Here is a 22,856-nt window from a genome sequence, read left to right as displayed (position 1 = left end):
AATAACTGTCGGTATATCATATACTTTCGGTTTAAAAGGTCATTTTAGCTTGTATTAACTTCTTAAACTGACAAAAATACATTCACTAAGCAAGCAACTTAGTGTGTGACAGTTTTGTTTTTAGTCATACAAGCCACTGCTTTTGTTTATGTCAACTCTTGAAGGATTTTTCTGTTGTAAAAACAAGCAATTTTTTTCACGGAGTAACTTACAAGTGCTGTAGTGAGTCAGCTTTAACTACCAGTCATTAAGTTAGTAATAATAGGTGCATCATCGTAATATACATTATCAGTTGAACTGTGGTAAACATTTTATAATTTTAACCAATATATATAATAAAACAGAATTCTAACAATAGCAAGAATTTTAAAGAGGTTTCTTTCCGTTAAAAATTCAAAACTTTACAAATTTTGATGAAAATTTTATGAAAACATTTTTTAACATAGACTTAGTTTTTAGGTTTGTTTTTAAACTTTGTTGATCAAATTTAAAAAAGAGTTTGATGTTAGAATGAGTATAAAAACTCAATTTTTAATTTATGAGTATTTTCTGTTTAAAAACTAATTGCGGTCAATGCATCTTTCTAAAAAAATATTTTTAATATTAAATATACGCTTTTTAATTCTAAAACAAAAAACATTATAAATTTACTTTTTTATGATTAAGTTTGATTTTTTATTGTTATACACATTAGTATTCTTAATAGATTAGTTTTAAAGTAAAATTGGTTTAACTTTTAATAAAAATGCAAATAGTTAATGTTATTATAAAATATATATACTTTTTGTTTACTTATAAAAACAAAAAATTCTAGAACTATTTTCAGAAAAGAAAAGAAATGTACGATTAAAGTGTGCAAAAATTAGAAAAAATCAGGTATTTTTTACAGCTTAAAAAACTAAACTAACATTAGGCTTCAAAACGCGTAAACTTTTATGTGTAATCGAGATTACGAGCAGCATAAACAAAAAACAAAAACTATAACACTCTGAGTAAGCAATCGCTAAGGTTTTAATTAAAAGTTGTTTAAAATGCTAAAATTGATTCAGTCAATTTGATGATTGGTAGAAATTGAATCAAACATAGCCGTACTTAAAATAACACAAAGTTGCTATAATGTTATACAATGTAATTACCTAAAAAACTAACAAAAAGGGTTGAATACGACAAAAAAACTGTTTAAAACTTAAACGTAAAAAAATATTGTATAATGCCGATAATTTATTTTTTGAATTTAACTGTTTTGTAACCATTTCTAATGTTTTGAGAAGCACTGCTGTTCTTTGAACATGGTTTTCATTGACTCAGGTCACTATAGAAATCTGAGGTAGAAACTTCAGTCATATGGGAATGGGGTAAGGATTTTGATGGGTATGTAGTTGGGTCGTTAAAGTTCGATTTGTTGTCATGACGCGTTGTGTGGTACGAAGTTAAGTGGGGTGGTTCTGTTGTTATGGGTATATTATTTATACTGTAAACTTAATAAGCGTAAAAAAATCTTCTAAACTCGTCATCGGTTTTTGTTGTTTAAGTTAAAAATTTGCTTTGCAAAAACTACTAAAATTTAACTTTTACATTTTTCAAATAAAAAAACATTTTTTTTGCTACGAATTTAACAAGAATTTTCAGCAATCAACACTAACCAGTAAGAAGTTCAGGTTTCACTTTGATTTTTTCCTGAAAGTTGTTTTTAAAGTTTGCAGCTTTTTGAGTCTTATGAAAGTTCTTATTGAAGTTAAAGTTGGGTTGCTGAATTTTTTCATTATTTGAAGACGACTTTTGAAAGTTAACACAACTTGAAGCTGTGCTGTTGTGGCCGCTGTGCATAGTAACAGCACTTGGTTGGGGTGATACCGCCCTAGCAACAAACTGTTCGTCAATTTCAGGAATTATCTGAACCCCTTCTTCTAAATTTGGAGAACTTTGAGAATTTTCAGTGCTCATGCCGCTGTCATCCGTAATGTTTTTGTATGAAGTCACACTAGAAATTGGTTTGCTTCCTTTTTTATTAGCTCTTTTATTATTCTTCTGACGGTTACCTAACAACGGGTCGTTGTCATGGAAATTTTTGTTTGCTTCATCAACGGTCGGCAGTTGGTAGTTTGTGGGTTGGTTTCCAAGGATTTGGTTGTTAGGGAGATTTGTTCCTACTTGAGATACGGACGGCATGTCGAAAGATTCGTCACCTGAAGACGCGTATTGGTAGTCTGTCGGGTTTAAGATATTGATTTAGATTTTTAAAACAAAAAATACTATATGATGTTTTTTTTAATAAATCTTATAGTTTAAACTTTTGTTTAGTATCATTAGCGGTTATCACTATATTATAATACCATATTTAGAACATTCTACTTGTACAATAAAATGCGTTATAACTAAAACAGCTTTCAATTCAGTTTTGTATTTTTAAAATATTTCATTAAATATTTTAAATACCTTAGGAGACGACAGGAGCAACAACCGTTCTATTTTCTAAATTTGGCGTTTTGTAATCAATTTAGACATATGTAAGTTAGCAGATATACTTATTTGATTCAGTTTAAAAAATACATCTTTACTTTTGTAAAGAACAAAAATTAAAAAAAAACAAACCTAGAGTGTGACTGCTTGCATCTTGAAGAAGTGAGTTTTGGTCCCATGTGTTGTTAATCGTGCCTGGCATAAATGATTGTTTTATTTGTCTGTATGTGGAACATTTTTAATTGTAAACGGTCTGAAAGTAAACAAATCGTTGTTTAGATACCAAAAACAACTCTTACCGTTGTTGGATGACATTTGTAGAAGGGGTAGAGTAGTTAGAAAGAATTGTAGAAGTTGAATTTTGTCTATTAACTTTTGTGATGCCATGGAAATTTTCACGAGGAAAGGAATTGATACGCTGCATACCACAGCTAAAAAGTTTTAATATAATTTTGATTAAATCGAGTTTTACAATAGTTTTGAGTAGCTATCTTCGTTAATTTTGTTTTAAATTTAAAATGAAAAACAGTTGTTTTTTTTTCCACTTCAAAATCACTTACTTACAAGGTTTTATTTTTGATATTTAAAAAGTTGCTTTTATGTAAATATAATGCTGTAGCATAGTTATTTTTAAAGTTTAAGTTTTTATGAAACTAATAAAAATAAAACACAACACTACTTATAAACAAAGTAAAGGTATAACTCATACAAAAAAATTTCATTCACAAACTTTGCAGTGTTTTGTTGAGAAAATCGGGCACGATTTGAAGTAAGTGATACAAGCTGATCATTAGAAAACTGAGGGTTTGTGTTGCTACTGAAAAATCTATTAGCTGCTTGGTTTTGACTGCAGTTTAAAAATCACTAGTTTAGAAACATTTTGTCTCTTAATTAATTAATACTATAAATGAAGCTAAATAAAAGGAACGTAGTTAGCTTTTATACATAAACCCATTTTTGGTTTATTCTTAACGTTTTTAGACTAAGTTAAACTAACGTATAGTCAGATGGTTGGTCGCTGTAACTTTCTTGAGATATTGGAATATATCTTTTGTTGACAGTAGAATTGCAAGATGTAGGATAATAGTTACATTCACTGTAGCTGTTTATATTTTGGCAACCACTTTGACGATTTACCAAAGTAAAGTTAAAATTATTAGAATAGTTTGGTTGGTGGTCAAATTTGTTGTTCTTTCTTGTACTTCCTGGAGATAATTTATGTTAGATTTTTTATCAAGAAGAAAAACTTACTTTGATCAGATTATAAACGAATAAAGTATGTGTCTTACAAAGAACAAACGATAAAACTTTGCATGAAATACAAATATTCGTTGTAAAGTTTTGACTAATACAAATAAACAATTAAACAGTACAAACCTGTGTAAGAACTAAAACTGAATGAGTTAGCTGTTGAATTTATTGCAAACACGGCATTTTTTCACCAATTAGAAGAGGCGTAACATGAAAAAATATAACAAATTATAACGCTTAGGTTTTTTTAGTATTCAGTATAGTACAAATAACTTACCGCTTCGGTCACGTGTTTTTGAGTTTCGTCTTTTCTTAAGCCAGCAGCTCACACTAGCTATTATAATGATAATCATGACGAAAAATGTGATTGCTATGGTTGCCATGCCAACGGGTGTCGTTAGGAAGTTATCTGTTTGTGACGTCACAATTGTAGTTTTCTCTTTTTCAAAATTTCCAGAAAATTTGTTGTCACTTACCGTAGAGTTGTTCACTAAAAAAAAAATTTAAGTAAAAAAACAAGGTGTATTATAATTATAAACTTAAAAACTTACTAAAAAGTAAAAAGACATTAAAACTTTATAAAGCTACATTTAATGAAACATTGCTTCTGTTAACTGTTTAAAGCTGTATAGCACTAAAAGTGGAATAATTGTTACCTTTTTCTCTCCTTAAAAACCAAAACTTACGATTTTTTGTTCTAAAAGACTTTTTAGAAGCAACACCAAGTCCTAAGCTTGATACTGGAATAACTGTCACATTTAATAAGTCAATGTTCTCAAAATTGCATAAATACTCTGCTTTGTAATATCCTTCATATACGTTTTGGTCATCAGCGTATACAAGTGCATTTATTTTTTTGTTGTTGCTTTTAATAGAGATAACAAAGTTTTTGAAGGTTTTTTGAAAGTCATTTTGAAAATTTTTCCAGCGTATTGTTATTAAGCTTTGATCTTTATTTTCATTTTTTTCTAAAGTGAAGCTTACTGGTTGTTGATTTTGAACTGAAAAATAAAAGCTTAAAAGTATAAGTTACTTAATTAAGATTTATACAAGCTAAGTGCACTTTAGAAAGTAGCTTACCATTTCTACTTGTTGATAGAAACGCGACAGATCTTGATTTTGAAACTAGCTTATCTCTGTACAGATGTACATGAACTTCATAAAAAGAAGTAGTTTGTGTTAAAATATTGTTTACAAGTTTGTAAGATCTGTCAAAAATTTGATAAAATTATCGTGCGTTGTATGTGATGAAAAGTAATTGTGTGAAATAAAAAAAGCTGGTTAAAATGTGACTACTTTCCAAACTCTATTATGGTGGTCCATTTGTTTTTTGTAGTGTTGATGCATATAAAAGAAATACATAGATAAGTTCATTATATAAATATATAAGTATAGTTTTTTCTTTAAGTATACAAATAATGGTCACTTTTGATAAGAAATTTTTAGAACTTAAAAAAAATAGTTTATATATAAGGTTTTAAAAGTAAAATTAATTCAGTTAATAAACGAAGTGAAAAATCAAGTACTTGTTAGTTTTTTCAGTCTTTAAAGTTTTAATAGTCATTTTGAAACAAAAAATGTAATTCCATGTCTTGATGTACTTTACTTATTGTAAATATTTTACTACCTGTGTTCACACGGAATAGCAACAGTTCGGTATGTTGGATATTTTTCATCTTGTATTTGTCTTATTTTCAAAATAAACCCGTCAGCTACTTTACACGCATCCTTGTCGGTTACCCAGGATACCAACCTGATGTAACCTTGGTTACCACTAATAGGAGTGATGCTGGTGACGTTTATGTTTAAGGTTTCCATGGCGACTAGGACTGAGTTCGAATGTGTTGTAGAATCGGTGATATCTAGTGATTTAAGTAGATTGTTATTTGTGATTAACTATTGTGTATTTTTGTTTGAAAAATCAAAATACTTGTTTTTTTAGACAGTTACTAATCTCTGTAAACTATATATTTTTTAAAGACATTTAAAATAAACTAGTAGTACTAAAAAAAATATTCCCATTCAAAACTAATTTTACTTACAGCTTTTTAAGCTAAACGTTATTTAAAGTTAATTTAAAACAGCTGTATTTTTAAACCTGTTGTATAAAACGGTTGATAATTTTGCACGGGTTCAGTTGTAATATTTTCTTTGTATTTTCTAACAAAAATATAATAGCCACTGGAAGGTTTTAAACCAGTAATTTTGTATTCGAATTTTTTTATATTTTTTATTGTTTTCCACGAATGGCTATTGCTGTTTATTCTATGTGAAAGTTTAAATAATAGTTATCACATTTATATTATAATCACATTTGCAGTTAAATGCTTATTTTTTTATATTCATAAACAAAGCTAAATTTATGATAACTTAATCATACAAATTTTACAAATAATGCAATATTTAAACACCTGAAACATTATAAACCAAAAAGATATGTTTTTTTTTAAACCAATTTATTATTAGCTGAAGTACATTAAATTACAAACTTATGATGAAAAAACTTTTAATCATCTAAAGATATTTTTTTTAGTAATTAATGAACTGCAAAATACATTAACGCACCTGTAGTATGATAATTCGTAGAAAACTTCATCACTTTTTTCATTAAAGTTATCAGCCCATTTGACATGAAGTGACGTTAATTCAGATGAAACTAAATTTAAATATTCTGGTGCATCTAATACGTCATTGTCATCTTTTTTTGACTCTAAAAATATAAATTAGTAATTATTATAATACATTAGCTTATCAGTTTAAGTTTTGAAGCAAAATCAAAAAAATATATGCTATTTTTTGGTAATTACCTGAAAATTTTACAGTTACACACATGGAATCTGAACCATATTTGTTTGATGCTTCGCACTTGTATTTTCCGTAATTGCTTGCCTATTAATAAATACTTTGTTGGATTAATAAGGCCAAAAACTAAAAAACAACTGAATTTGTATTCGTTATTTAGATAAAAAAGCTTAGGTGGCTTTAAAATTTTATTTTTGCGCGTTCATAAATCAAATTTACAATTGTAAAAAATAAACTAAGTTTAGTTAAATTATTTTTTAAATTAAATTGATAAAAAAAAGCTATTTATGATTCAGTTAACAGATATAAACGAGAGTTTACAGCTTGTTTTAGAAACAATTTTTACTTTCGATCATTTTAATTATGAATACAATCCGGACTTTTAATATTTGCTTTGTCGTTCTGTAACGAACGTAAAACTTTATACAGACAAAAATTTAAATTATTTTGTTAAACAGAAATGTCCGTATTAAAAGCAGTTTAAATACTAGTTATACAGATAAGTAAACTACAAGTAAGTAATAAACTTTGTTTACTATTTTGATTGTAACGAATAACTTTAAGAAGTTCCTTGAAGTTGTTTTTCGATTTTTAAAACTATTTATTGGTTGTGTTTTAAGTTGCCGGAATTAATATACAAGGATAATAATTAAAAGTTTTAACATTTTTCTCACTAATGGCACAAACCTTTTGGGTATACCTTTTAGAATGTGAAAGCCTTAAAAAACTATTTTATACCCTAAATGTATACAATAAAAGCATAATAAAATAACAGTTTATTATTCTTTCAGAATTTCAAGAAGTGGTGATACTTAAGTATTTGTTACTTTTTAAGCTTTACATTATCTGCATAGCCGTCAATTTAAACTCGATTTTAAAAACATTTATACGATATATGTCAAAATTTGACTGTGTAAATAAAATGCTGTTGGTGAACGGTAGTAAAAAACGTGGTTAAAGACGTAAGTGTCAAAATATTTGCTAAGTAAATAAATTTTTAAGCTATTTAAATAAAATATCGACCGAAAAGAAAACTAAAACAACTTTATAAATCCTTACTGATATTTTATTTAGTTTTAGAAATACCTAAGAAATTTTTACGAAGAATAAAAGTTAGTAGAATTAAAACTACTTTTTTAAAGACAAAACTTATTCTGCTTAAAGTAATCTTAAATTGTTGATTTGTTATGGTTTCAAATTTTATATATTATTTAAAATATATATCTTTTTATATCAAAACATTTTTCTCAAGATAAAAATATTTTATTTCGGATTTATTTTACTAATGTAAATTATATTTACCTCATATGTATTTATGACAAGTTTTTCACCGACAGCTAAATTAAGTTTTTCAATTTTAATTGAATTTTCTTGGCTGCTATCAAGTACAGTAATAAGATCATCTTTTATAAAATACCATTCAATTTTCCACGCGTTGTCATTTTTTCCTAATTCACAAAATATTTCTACTGTTTCGCCTTTTGTAGCAAACGAGTTCTTCACCTTACTTATTATTATTGGCGGGTAAAAGTCGCTTGGTCCTGTTTCAGTAGTTTTAATACTTCTTTAAACAACGAAAACAATCAAAATTAAGACCTTTTATTTCTTAGTTTGTAAAACCGTTCAATTACTTATAAAATATATTTGAAAATTTTTCAAACAAGACCATTTGTTTTTTTGTTTTTTAATGTTAAGTTGTTGTTTAATTTAAGCCATTTTTTTCAACTAAATCTTCAATGACTTTTAAAAGGACCTTACTAACCTTTTACCTGAAGTTCAATATATTTACTCTGACCATTTTCAATCATGCAACTGTAAGTTCCACTGTCTTGAGTACCAACTTTCGAAATTACCAAATTTCCATTTAGATCAGGTATAGCTCTGAATTCTTGTTTTTTATGAATATAAGAATCTAAAATAGAAACAATTTGACTAAGTTTATGATGAAGTGTTTTCTTAGAAGTATATTTTGTTAATTTCTTAACTTTTAATCTGCATATAGTTTTCCTAAATATTCATGTAGTAGGTGTTTTACAAAAGTTCAAAAGTTACTCGTAGTTAATTTTTTTAATAATTTTTTCGATATACAAAACTTTCTTGAATAAAAAGCTTTAAAACTAAAAACGTTTACAGCTCTATACGTTACAGACCTAGCACTCAAAACATACAATAAATACTTTTTTTACTTTTTTTTATGTGGTGAAAGTTAGTAACTTTACAATTTGTTGTGGAAAAGGCTTAAAAAAGTAAGTATAATAGAAAAAAAAAACTTACTTACCTTTAATAACAAACCATGTAACTACTGATTGAAGTTTTCCGCTTTGATTACAAAATAATGTTACATTTTCACCAACTTTTGCTACTTTGTTTGATGAATACTTATCAATTTGTAATTGATCTGTTGATGAATTTCTTTTTAGTATCACTGTTTTTAATTTATTGTTCATGATTTTTTACAAAAACTAATGCTTATATAAGTTTCTTAATTTAGTATTTTAATGTTGTAATATTTACAAACTAAATTATCAATTTAAATTTAATTATTTTTAAACCTTAATTTTATTCTTTTTTTTTAAACTATTTAAAGCACGATATTATTAATCATCATCTATAATAAATCTCAGTTTTGTACTGTTAGCAAAGGTCAAAAATACTTCTTTTGTTACTTAACACGCACATAGTACAAGAATTTAAACGAAACATTTTTTTCATAAAATAGTGAGCTGTGTAAAACAAGCACAAAAGTTTTACAAAAGTCCTGTGAAATGTCATTACAAGGAGATAAAACTTTCTTTTTATGCACTTTTTGTCACAAAGCTAGCTACTTAAATGTACTTATGTAATTTATGCGGTCAATAATGTCTTTTACGTGTCTTAGCTTTAAGTAAAATGTATTGAAAGATACGTGTTTATTTGAAAACTAATAAATGTCTGATCTAATAAGATAAAAGAGACATACAATAAGCTAAAACAAGCTAAAGAACTCATTTAAAACCACATTTGTTTATATGTTGTAATAAATTTTTTATGTGATAGTTTGATTATAATAACTTTTTATAAAAACAAACAGTTTCATTTATATTTTTTACGAAAAACGTTCATAAAAAACTAAAAGTAAGTGATAAAAGCCTTCGTTTTTAATTATAAATTAAGCAACAGTCTATTACTAATAAGAACTAACTATCAACTTGTAGACGGACATTGTGTTGCACATAACCTGCCCTGTTTTTAGCTTTGCAAGTGTAAATACCTGATTGCTCATTACTATCGACATTCACTTGTAATTTCGTTTCTATCAGGTTGTAACTGAAATAATTTAACCATTTTTGAGTGCAATTTTATATATTCTTTCACTACTGAAAATTCTACATAGATCGTAGTGTTAACTTACTTTTTTCCGAACTGATCACTATCTTTAATGTCTTCTGAATCTTTGTACCACTCGATCCAAGGATCAGGATTTCCAACAGCTTGACAGTCCAACGTGATGCTTTCACCAATTTTAACATTTCTATCTGCTGGTAGCTGAATGAAAACTGGAGGCTCTATAACAAAGTAGATATTGTAAAAACAATTAAATGTACATAACTCAAAACTATTTGTAGCTGAAAAAATAAAAGAGCATCGAAAAACTGTGAAAATTAGTTTCAGAAGTAAAAGTTTAAGCACACGGAACTGTGAAGTATTTTCTTTTTAGTTTAAAAACTTTACATGTGAGCTAAATAAAATATTTGTTAACAAGCAATTTTATTAGGAAAAATAAGTAAACGACAGATACATAGAAAAATTAAAAGTAAAATATAAAGTATGTTAAACTAGTCTCTTAATGTTTTAAAATGCAAAATAAGAGGCTTTAAAATATGTTTTTGCTTAACAGTTATGTAACTACAATGTTTGTACTAAAAACATCTAAAAAAGTAAAAGGTTTTCTGTAAATTTCTTAGTATCCAAAAATTATTACTAATTAGGAACTACATAAACAAACCTTAGCTTTTACATATGTTTGTGCAGTTACAAGCATGTCTCAGAGGTATATTATAAAAACGCGAAATGTGCTTAAATGTACTCATATGAACCCGTATTATTTCCCCTATGCACGCAACATGTTTATATATCAGTTTTAAGGTTGTTAGTAATTACTTACGCAACACGATAATGACTAATAATCACTTAAAATATTTTTATACTACTTTAAAACGGTATAATCCGAATATACCCATATAAAAACTTTAACTTTAAAAAAGTTGAAAAAAATATAAAATGAAAGTAATAGTTTATTAATTTTTTAAACTTAATCTAACCGAATACACGAAGTTCTGCAGACAAACTGTATTTTATTCCAGCATTGTTTTTAGCTCGACAAGTGTAAAAGCCCCTGTCTTCAGGCTGCAAACTTTTTATTACAAGATTGTTGGAAGATATCTGTTGTTGAAAATATTAAAAAAGTTCGTACACACTAAAAAGTAAAAGTTTTAAAACTAGTGCAAACAAACTATTTCAATTAAGAGTTTGTTAGTTTTTGTGTAGTATTCAAATGTAACTTACAATGACTAAGTACTTAATTACTTGTATAAATTTAACAACTATAAAGTTCAGTTAATCTAATTTGTCGTTTATAAGTTTGAAATATTCCTTTTAAAAATAGTAACAACAACTTTTTTGCATCTAAATCTTAATAATTTAAACTTTTTACAAACTACTAAAAACAGTAAAAGAAATTTATTGCAAAAAACAATTAATATAAACCATAGTACTCACAAAGAAATCACAATTCTAAGCCGCTTTTTTGTATATTTTGTAAAAATAAGCAGACTGTCAAACAAAAGAAATATAGATAAGTTGTAAAAAACACAAAAGTAAAAAAGCTTATAAGAGTTGCAAGCATTAATGTTTTTTTAATGTTAATATGTTGGGCTAAGGAGTGTTCGTCAATCAAATAAGTTATGATTAATTTTAAATCATGTAGCGACAGTTGTATAACGTTATAAAAAGTTGTCATTGAGCTATATATGTAAATTAAAAAAAATTCTTACAGTAATCTTTTTATTATTAATCAATAGAGCACACAACAATGTATAAAATTTATTTAACATTAAAATTGAATGGTTATTTTTTTAAAGACTAAACAAATAATTTAAAAATTCAATCCTTCTTTTTAGAATTTTTGTCCTGTATGTTATGTTAAAAGGTTAAAAAAATACTTTGATATCAAGTTTTTTCACAACTGTGTTTATAGTAAGCTAAGATATTAACTACGTTTTTACATAAAAAAAAAATTGTTAAACTAATTATTGCTTGTTTTTAACTTTAAGGAGCTTAAAACAAAAATCCAACACAAATACGCCAGTGTCGCACAGGTGTAAAATTTAAATACTAAAAACTAATCACCATTTTTCTTTTATCGTACACAACTTCAGTTTTGTTTATGCCGTCATATTCTTGGAAAAACCACGTGACTTCGGGCTGTGGCACTCCATCTGGTGGTGAACATTCTAACATGACGTCATCGCCAACATCACCAGCCTCGTCGAACGGATTATCGAGAAAGTTTCCGATTGCTGAAAAAAGTATTTATTTATTTTTATATCCGCAAAGTTTGATGAAATTTAACTACAGTTGATTTTTAGATAATAGATATTAAAGCGTTCTTTAAAACATAAACTAAACTTAATTTTTTAGAGAATTTTGAAAAAAAAACTTTATTAGTTCAGTTCTGTGCGCGCCAACTTTCCGACTATTGAAATTTAGTTACAGTTGGATCAAAAGTCATTAGAACTTTCCTTATAACATCTTTTGAATTGAAATTAAATGTCTTTTGAAAACAACAACTTAACTTTAATATTAAAAACTGTAAAGTTTTCCGGCAGACAGTTAAACTAGAAAAATTGTATTATACTTTTAACAAATTACAAATATTTCGTAAAGTTAAGCAACTTAATAAACTGAAAACTATAACTTTTAACTACCTGCCTTGTTTCCGAAACCTTTAAAAAAAGAAATTAATTTTTTTTTGAAGTTTTGGTGAGAAAGTACATCTATCAAAAATAACGTGGTCAAGTTTAAATAAAAAAATCGTAAAAAATGATTAGTAAACTTTGTTGTCTGCTGATAGTTTTAGACTTACTTTCGATTTTTTCAACAGTAGACGTAAAAATTATTAGTTTTAGTTACTTTTATGCACAAATATAAAAAAGTAACAAATAAAAACTTTTCGAAGAACAAAAATACTACCAGCTTAAAATTTTTAATACTTGTGTTGTTTAACTTAAAAAATTTTTTTTTCTTTTATAATTAATATCTAACGATTTTTAAAACTGTTGAAAAACCTTTTGAGAAATAGATTTATGCATAAATAAGTTCCAGCTAAAAATCCAATAAAAAAAATAAGTAATTAAAGTATAATACAACAGCTAAACTATGTTTTTAAATGTATATAAAACATACAGCAGCAGGATAGTTTGAAAATACTTTTTCTTTACTATTATAAATATTTTCTTTAAAAAGTAAATAATATTCACTCTTTGAAAAAATATACATTTTAAAATTAAAGAAAAAATTAAAACTTTTTTTGGATAAATTTATTTCTACTTTTGAAAATAATAAAAATAAAGTTATTATTTTCTTTTATCCTAATGACAAACAAAAACTATTATTTTGCACCATTATCAAAAGTTGTATGTTTCTTTTTCTTTATCGTAGCTTTTGTTTCACTGTTTTTGTTGATGAAAGGTCGCTCAATATATTAATTAAATTTCAGTATTTGACAGTTGAAGGTGGAATAGAGAAAAATAATAAGTTTTAAAATTGAATTTAAACATATATAAATCAGGGTTGCTCATTTGTTGGTTTTTGTTCCTATGGTCAGTTTTTTTCAAAACTTTCTTTTATTCTTGACGTGCTACAATTTAACACTTTACAAGAACTTGCATTTAAGTAAATCAGTATATAAAACTATTTTCAGCTAATTCGTACCAATTAACTAATTTCATTATTTAAAACAAAAAGTTTATAGATAAGTATTTCGAAAAAATAATTTAATACTGTAAGATTTTAGTTTGTTGAGCATTATATGCTTAAAAAAAAGTTTGAAATCAATATTTGTAATTAAAAGCAATTGTAAGATTACTAGTGAAATAATATTTTTTGTTAAAACTAAGTTTATATATGCTATTAAAGTGCATAAATAAAGTTTCTTTCAGTAGAAATAAAACTTCAGTCTTATATTATACCGTTTTTAGACTACCATAATTTGAAAAAAAAGAAGTTTTTCAAACGGTTATGAAGAATTACAACTTAGTAAGTTTGATGTTTTTTAACCTTTTTTTTTTCTTTTTTACAAATATCAAGTGCATTTAACGCAACTGAGTCGTTTTGTCATTTAAGTGCCAAGATAGGTCGAAACTTGAAAGTCAGTGAACTTAAATAAAGTGCGGATATTATTTTGACGTTTGCCTGTAATTAGTGTATGCTTGATAAACAAAAATTCGTGTATTATGACAGAATCGGCAAAAACGATCAGAATTGAGTTTCAGTGCTTTGATAGCAAGTATGATAGATTGCTGTTTGTTTAATAAAGCTATAAAAAAGATGATTTGTCGATTGTAAATCATTCTGCAATGAGCTTTTATATAATGAAAGTAGAATAAAAAATGAAACGATGAGAAAATTTTATTCAAACTGTGTATACAACTGCACAGCATCAACCTTTCACATCACTTTGCTTAATTAAACTTATCTGTATGTGTTCTAGTGAAGTGAAACAAAAAGGGACAAACTCGTTTGTCAACCTAGTGTTATTGATGAGTTCATGCTTTTGTTTTTTATTAAAAAAGTTTGATTTTTATTAATTTTTCTCCAAAGGCATTTGGGCTATTCTAAGCTTGGTATAAATTTGCTTGATAGACAAGTACTAATTATTAACTCAAATTACTTAAAAAATTTTAATTGACAATGTTTTCTGATATGAAAATATATTAAACTCGACTATTTTAATTTTTTACAAAAAATACTTAAAACAAACTTTCTGAATATCTACTTAATTACTTTGTTTAGTGTGTTTAACTACTCAAAAGCTCATTTAATTTTATTGGCTAAGCAAGCCTACCTAGGTTATTACTAGTACTGAACTATTCTAGTTTAAAAACAACACATTTTATATTCAGCTAAAATACAATGCAAGCATTTAAGTAAGTTGAACAAATTAAACAGTTACTATTATCGAAGCATACCAAAAAAATATTTGAGTTTAATTATTTTTCTGTAAATGCATCTGCCTTTTAGTACAAACCTGACTGTGATTGGCAAACCGACAATAACAAACGGATTTTTTGATTTTTAAGAGGTTAGTTTGTATCTTTACTGTGAAGCAAGAGTAAAGCTTCGAAATAGTTTATAATGTTAACAGTTTAATAAATTTATATAAGCTGTTAAATAAAACCTTTTTTTTTGACTCAATTGAAATTAGTTGAAGTTTACTAGATAAATTATTGTTTACTAACTGTTCAACAGTTTAAAATATTTAAAGTGATTAAGAAAATGTTATTTGCAATTGTACTTTTTTATAATTGAAAAAAATAAACTCAACAATTATTTTATTTTCTTTTTTTTTCAGTGTATTTATTTTAAATAAAATTCTTGTAAAATAAAATTAATTAAAATAAAAACTGCAAATAAAGTTTTTTATTATATGTGACATTCGAAAATGTTTTACTCAAAAAAATGTAATGAGAATATCTATTAAAAGTAGTTTTTGTACAGAAGCTAGCTTGTTTTAATTATTTATCAATTGTGCTTACTTCAATTTTGTTATGTCATTAATGGGTGTAAGCAGTTTTATATGTAGGTGTGATGCATTACGTTTTTTATTACTTTACATTAAATAAGGTTGTAAATTTGTTTTATTGTATATAAAATTTTTAATTATCTTAAGCTATAAAAGTTAGATAAAAACTTGTTAGTATAAGGTGTCTTTTATATATATTTATAAATAACTTACATTTAACGTAAACTTCGGCAAAATTGCTTTTTATTTTTCCTTGTTTATTAGCTGCAACGCATTGATATTTCCCTGTGTTTCCTTCCTCTTTCTTTGAAGAATCCCATATTGTCAGAAATTTCAGAGATGATACCGTCTGAAATAAAAAAAGCTAAAATAATACTTGATATTTGATATTGAAATAAACAAATTTTAGAAGCTAAAACATCACTATTACATTTTAAAATGAAAAATGGAACAGTTTAATTTGACTAGATAAAACTGTTTCAAAAAATTATAATACTTACTGTAAAAAGTATTTACAGCTTAGTCATAGATTGAAAGGAATAAAACAAATTTATAATTACCTGGTTTTCATTAGAATAATCTCTTTTGTAGATGCTCCGAACTGAAAAAAGCATTCTAGCAAAAAATCATCGAATAACTAACGAAAATACAACTTTAGTACTTTTAAGCTAGCAAAACAAACTCGACAACCCTAAAGAAAAGCTGTAAATATAGCTGCAAGCGATATACAGACGTTTCAACCTCTGAATCACCTTTAACTCCTATTTGATCTTAAAAACCAACATTTCTAAGTAATTACGTTAACACGTTCTATAAACAATAGAAGACATCTTATCTACAAAAGATAACGTTTAAAAAACAGTAAATCTTTGAACTCACACGTGGTTATGTTTCGCTGGTTGATTGTCCAATATATTTTAGGAGGAGGGTGGCCCTCCGCTTTGCACACTAGTTTCACTCCGGAGTCGTCGTAAGTCGTGTAGAAACTCCTCGGTTCTTCGATAAAGCGGAGGTTTGTTTCTATAAAGTTGATATTGTAAAAAAACCGTAAATAATTTTTTCTAAGTTTTCGTAAAAAAGTTTAGTCGTAAGATATATAATGATTAATGCATGTTTAGTGTCAATTTTTAAAGTTGCAAAAAAAAAACAGTTTATTTAGAAGATATTTTATTAACTACTAAATGGACTTAATAAGTATTTTGATTTCTTTGTTTATACAAAGTATTTGGCAGTGTTTTAGATGAGTTAATTCTTTATCTAAACAAGCCAACAAACTCTATTGAACTAAAAGGTCAGATTACATTAATTAGTTGGCGATGTTACAAAAACCTGTTGATTTGCCGCAGAGAATTTTGTGAATAGGAAATCACCTGCCAAGTGCCAATTAAACTGAAGGCAGCTGGTAAAACACAAAAGGTTTAAAGCTGTGAGAAGTTTCGCTGTTGAGAATTTAGAGTGTGTATTTAGTGCGCCAGGCTCAAACAGTTTTGTTTTGTCTAAGCAAACAAGTTGTTTGAGTCTGTTTTATGTTTGGTTTGTGTATGAGAAAACCAACTGGAGTCAAAAGTTTTGTTTTAACTACATTACAGAAGTTATATTTTTAAATTACAAAAATTGATTAACAATAAATAAAGCATAATCGTTAAATGCTTTGTACATTTATCTAACATAACATAATAAGTTTATAAAATAAATTCCTATAATTTAAGGTTTGCAGTTAATAAACGTTAAAGGAAAAAAATAAGTCAACGTTATGATAAAACTTTATGCTTGCAAAATCTAATAAAAAACATTTTCAACTTAATTTAGTTATAAAGTTTTTAAGAACCGTTTGAAGTGTATTTCACTTGTGGTTTCTTCAGAAAAAGGCATACCTTGAAATAAGTTTAAAGTAGTAAACACAAGTCAAAATTAAAAATATAACTTCTAGCGTAAAAATATATTTTAAAACAATTAAATGTAATAGTTTTTAGAAAATGTTCGAAAGAAAATGAGATATGGTGAGAGCGAATTTGAGTGACTAAATTATTAAAGGAATGCTTGTCATTGATTGAGAAAGGGATTTATTATATATTTTGTAATAAATTTTTATCTCGTTGTTAATGTTTATTATTGAAATAAAAAAATAGTGAAATCTACATTTAACTTTAAAAATATACAATTTAAGTTAATAATAAAAAGACATTAAAAAATTTTAAGTTTAGAGTACAAACAAATTTATAGACGTTTTACAATTACTAACAAGTGATTTTGTCTGGCTAATTCGGGTTTAAAAGGTCAAAATCTTTTTAAAACTTAAACACTAAAAAAACAACTGGATTATTTTAAATACTTTATTAAAGTTATTTCATGACAAATTTTTCAATACTTCTCAAGAGGCTTTTTTTAAATTAAAGTGTTTTTAATGATACTTAAAATATTTTTAAACTCATTCTCAGCTTAAGTAACTAATAATTGTTTAATTGAGCTAACTTATTATATTTTAGGAAGTCAAAGATATAGAAAGATTTGGAAGATGAAGCAATGATAAACAGTATTTGTTTTAATAAAAAGTTCTTCAAAGATATTTAAATATAGTTTAAATTACTTTTTTAGCATAAAAGTATAGTTTCGTTCAAATATATGTTATAAACAAACTTAATAACTCTACATATGTCAATTACTTATTTGTATAACTTAGTTTCAAACTATTTTTAATATAAGAAACTTAGAAAAAACTACAATTTTTTTCTATACCTTACTTTAAATTTAAAAATTTAGAAATATTCCAGAAAAACAAAACTCACAAACTTTTGCTTCAAACAAAAATAATATTGTTCAAATCGCTTTCTAATAGTTACTTATATGCAAGTGAACACAAAATAACTTACGTTCACCGAACATCATTAGTCTTTGTTGTTTAAATAAACTTCAAATGAATTATTCACAACTTACGCAGCTCTAAAAACAGAGAAGCTAAAAGTTAAAATTATGCTACTAGTACAGATGTTATTGTTCAAAACAAACACCTACATTAAAATCAAACTCCTAATATTTACTCATGTGTGGCCACTGTTTTATTTTTCAATTGTTTTTGTTGCGTCAATGTATTTTGCAACAGTGACTTTCTACTAATAATTGATTTTGGGTTTACAGTAAGGGGTGATTTTAATCTCTCAATAATGTTCGCTAGTTTGTACGGCCTTTCTATTTTTAATTCTTTTACTTTGCTAATGAGTTGGATATATATAAACTTTTCAAACTTAAAAAATAATAAAAGTTTGACGATTCACATTTTTTGATTTTAAATAATAAACATAAAAGTTTTAGTTTGACTTAAATAATTACTGTATTATTACTATAAAAAAATGAATATATAAATTTCAGTTAAGTTAAAATTCATTCCCATTGTTCTTTCTTTTTAAGACAAAAAGTTGCAATCAATTTCTTAAACGTTTTATATATGATGTTTAAATATAATTATTATCTAGTAATAAAATGTTAGGTGCATTATATTTATACCAGATATTGTTTCTTTCAATTTAGTTAGGTTTACTAAAACACAACTAGGTATAGTAGAAAAAAAAAACACTCTACTACTAACATAAACTTTTTGTTAACTATAAAGATTTAACAAATGTTTAAGTTAACAACACAATTAAGCAATCAAATCAGAATTAAAAAATCATTGAATGATAAATTTCAACCGTTTTATGACAAATAAAACTAAGTAGTACTTCAGGCTTTAAAACAGTTTTTTTTTTTCTGATAGCCTTTCTATTTAAATTATTTAAGAGTTTTAATTTGGTACATCGAAGATAGACTAAGTATTTACTGCATTATTGATTAACGAAATTTGAAAGTACTCTTTTGTATAAATATTTAATTTATTTAATTTAAATTTCATCTAGGTCTTTAAATCTAAGTTTGCTAACAGTCAGTATGCATGAATATTGTATTTTGCATAAATAATAAAAACCACGATGGACTTCTAATGAGATAAGTTATTTTCCGTTAAAACTATTATTTTAAAACGTTAATGATTGAGTAGAAAAAAAATTGTGAAAATATGTCTCAGTATTTACTAGTTTTATTTTTAGTAAATTTTTAGTGCTAAAGATGAGTGATATCATTTATGATATGGTAATCTTTTGAAATAAGATAGTATATTAAAATTAATATTAATAAACTAACTTGTATGAAAAGAAGCAGTATATCTCCAACTTGTAATCAAAATAAAACAAAATGTTGTTGTAATATTTAAAGTTTTCATTATTCTCCTATTTGCAGCTTATTTTAGAATATTCACATGAGTTTGATTCAATTATTACCTGTTAAAAAAGTTTTTAGGTTTTATAGTTGTACAAATTATTGTAGATTAAAAAAGAATGAATTGAAATTCTTGTTTGTATTAGACTTTCTTTGTACAACTCAATTATAAGGAAACTAATACCTTTTTTGTCTTTAAAAAATTAAAGAAGAAACTCAAAAGTAAAATTCTATAACGATACTTGGTCAATATTAACAATACAAACAAAAAATAGAGGAAAACTAATATTTGTTTAAATAAGCTAATTTGTACGCCGCCAGTTTTTATTTATTTTTGTTTTTAGAAGCTCAGGAGATTGTTTGTTGTTGTGTGAAAGTTATTTTAAACTGAAATCTTTAATGTTACCAATTTATAAGGGTCAGAACGTACTAAGATTCAAAGTTTATTTTCCATTCTAGATAGTGTATATACTGAACTAAAAGTTTTTTTTATATTAGAAAACAAACTACAAAATTTTCCTTGGAGTAAGAAATGTTTGTTAACAGCTTAATTTTTAGAGTTAAAAACAATGTTTATGTAGTCTTTGATAAAACTACTTTAACATTAAAAACAATTATAAACAAAACTTTGTATTACCAACAGTAGTTACATAAAAACGGCTAATATTTAAACCTTATAAGAAAATATACTTATCATTTAAAAACAAAGTACAAAGTAGCACATGTAACAACACTAATAACGATTATGTTAACTATTTAAAAAAATTTTCATTAAAAGTTATTTAAAAATTCAATTATCACAACGACACTAATAAACTTTCGATTGGTTAAAACACGACATAACTTGTAATTATTTTATTATATTTTCAACGAGGTTTTGTTATGAATTTATTTAGACCATTAACTTGTTTAAACATCTAATTAAACAAATACTGTTTAACATGCATTTGTTGACTTCAGTAATAGATTTTAAATTTCTGTTAAGTTTTTGACACATCTATACATGTACCTTAACTGTTAAAAAAAAGAAACAAGTTTAAAATACTTTAAATTGCTAGAAAAAATACAGTTGTCTTAAGAATGTGCATAACTTTACATTAAAGTAAAAGGTAAATACTTAAAATTAAGTTACGTTTTATACAGAGTAATTAAAGTATTTTTGAATACACTGAGTTGAATAGCTGAAATAAAGCTTAAAGAGTGATTTTTTTTATCTGAATGAAAAATATTCATAGTTGTACGGAATTTGAAAAAATAAATATCTTATCTTCATATAGTTGGTGTTCCTTAAAAATAGTTTTGTTTTAATTTTTAATTTGTAGCTTTTAATTTTTTTAAAAAGTGGCTGAAGAGTCTAAATAAAATATAGATTGTTAAAGATGTTAACTTAAGTTAATTTTTTATACAAGTTTTCAGTTTTCTAAAAAACAAAAACTCGAACTTATAGTAAAAAAAAAACCGCTTAAACTGAAATACATGCAATTTTAATTTAAAACAAAAGAAAATTAGACTTGTCGTTTAGAAACGATAATATTTGTACTTGAATGTCAGAAGGGTAGTCTAGTGCAATTTAGCGAGTGAAATGTGAAAATTAATCACATAATTTATGCGGCAACCGTATGTTGCCTTTGATATATCTAGTTCTCATTGTTTCAGCGGCATATTATAAAAACATTTAAAGACATGTTGCCTTAAATTATATATTTGTAGCTGTTAGTATTTTAAAAACTTAAGTAGAATCGTAACATATTAGTATAAGGACTGTATTTTATCTAGTTTAGATTGAAAAAATGATTTTGATCAAAAAAAGGATATTTCCAACTTGTCTTTAATTAGTTTAACAAAACAAAACTTATGTAGTTTAAAAGAAAATTAAACTTTTAAGTACAACAACTTGAAAAAGTAAAACAGTTTTTATAATTACAAAACGTAAGAACTAGATCAGTTATAATAATTTTTTGTATCTAAAAACTGATAGTAGTTTAAATACCAACTACGTTATTTTGTAATGATTTTCATTAAATTTGTGAAAAACGTTTAAAAATTAGTACACTTATTCAAACTCCTATCCTAAACAATAACATTATTAACCTAGTTGTTTTATAATTTAAACTTATTTGTTTTGTAATATATAACAAAAGTGTTTTGTATTTTTGTAGTTAACGCTATTAGTTTTGAAAGATTTTGCTTCTCTAGATTAAACCTGTTGTCGGAATAACCTAATTATTTAAACTTTTTTAATAAGTTATTTAAAATTTAGGTTTATAGGTATCAAGTAAGAAAGAACTCAGTTTTTATAATTCTAGCGTACAATGAATAATTTTAATAAAATTCAGAAATATCCATCTACAACCCAAGGACAATGTTCTAAAATAAAGCAATTAACTCATGTACTGTTAAGCAAAACGATAACAAGTTATTTAACTTTTTACAACTGAAATGACGATGTTAGTAGACAGATAATGGTTAATATATTGCTTATTATCTTTTAATAGCTGACATCAAGGTAGCTTTGTTTTGTGCAGTTCCAGTTCGAAGTTTAAAACTAGTTGTGCTTAGTATTAAGCTGCTTATATTAACCAGTTAAAAGTTGTTAAGCTGCAACATAAACTTTTATTCATATCTACTTTAATTTGATATAATAACATAAGCTATTTAAAATTAGTGTAAATGCTTACAATAGTCATTTTACTTCTTGATGACAAGCAACTTACATTGGTCTTAAAAAGCTTTCCTACAAAAAATTCTTTCTTAAAATCTAAGTTTTCAACTAAAATACTTTTTAAAATTAAAATCTACTGCTGGTTTATAACTAAATTCAGAACACATATAGTACAGAATAAACAAAAAGTTTAAACTTGAAAAGAAGATGAGTATACCTATGTAATGTTGAATTGAAATGCAACTGAAAATATCACTTGGCCAGCTTTAGAAATATAAAAAAAAGACACCAGAATCTCTTAATTTTTTAAGGAAAAAAAAAGAAGCACTGAATTGCTTCATAGTAGCGCCATCTAGACGGAATATAAGCGGTCAGAGTAATTACAAGTTGTTTTACACAAAAAGCCGTGTGTGTGAATGAATTACGTGTAATTCTGTTGATCCACTTATGTTAGTGTTACATTTAATTTAAAATGCTTAAACTAAAAAAACATTAAAACAACCGAAAGGTTCCTTTGTACACCAGGTTTAGACCAAACTTTTTAAGCGCTTTTTTTATCATTCAATAAGCAGAATTAAAACAATTTTACAGTTGTAATTTTGTTTTTATTCATTTAAAAAGTGGTTTAAACAAAGATACACAAGAGTCGAG

The 22,856-nt window shown here is 25.7% G+C and overlaps 1 protein-coding gene across 1 annotated transcript; it reads right to left on the bottom strand.

Moving 5' to 3' along the window:
- Positions 1-1,221: 1,221 nt before the first annotated feature.
- Positions 1,222-18,178, bottom strand: LOC145828791 (roundabout homolog 2-like). The gene is made up of 24 exons (XM_082936542.1): positions 18,166-18,178; positions 16,175-16,315; positions 15,856-15,896; positions 15,509-15,644; positions 11,902-12,071; positions 10,815-10,935; positions 9,905-10,058; positions 9,695-9,819; positions 8,792-8,938; positions 8,276-8,425; positions 7,816-8,054; positions 6,519-6,600; positions 6,277-6,421; positions 5,810-5,976; positions 5,339-5,573; positions 4,398-4,576; positions 3,989-4,201; positions 3,838-3,867; positions 3,458-3,665; positions 3,191-3,307; positions 2,760-2,891; positions 2,593-2,681; positions 1,644-2,207; positions 1,222-1,445 (listed from the first exon to the last, which is right to left on the bottom strand). Exons 1-24 carry the CDS (start codon positions 18,176-18,178, stop codon positions 1,297-1,299), a joined length of 3,747 nt encoding a protein of 1,248 aa, XP_082792668.1. The 3' UTR covers positions 1,222-1,296.
- Between the last annotated feature and the right edge of the window lie 4,678 nt (positions 18,179-22,856).

This window comes from Thalia democratica, chromosome 2 (genome assembly GCF_965202585.1).
Source record: "Thalia democratica chromosome 2, ktThaDemo2.hap1.1, whole genome shotgun sequence".
Lineage (NCBI taxonomy): Eukaryota > Metazoa > Chordata > Thaliacea > Salpida > Salpidae > Thalia > Thalia democratica.
This window is presented reverse-complemented; position numbering and strand designations above follow the sequence as displayed.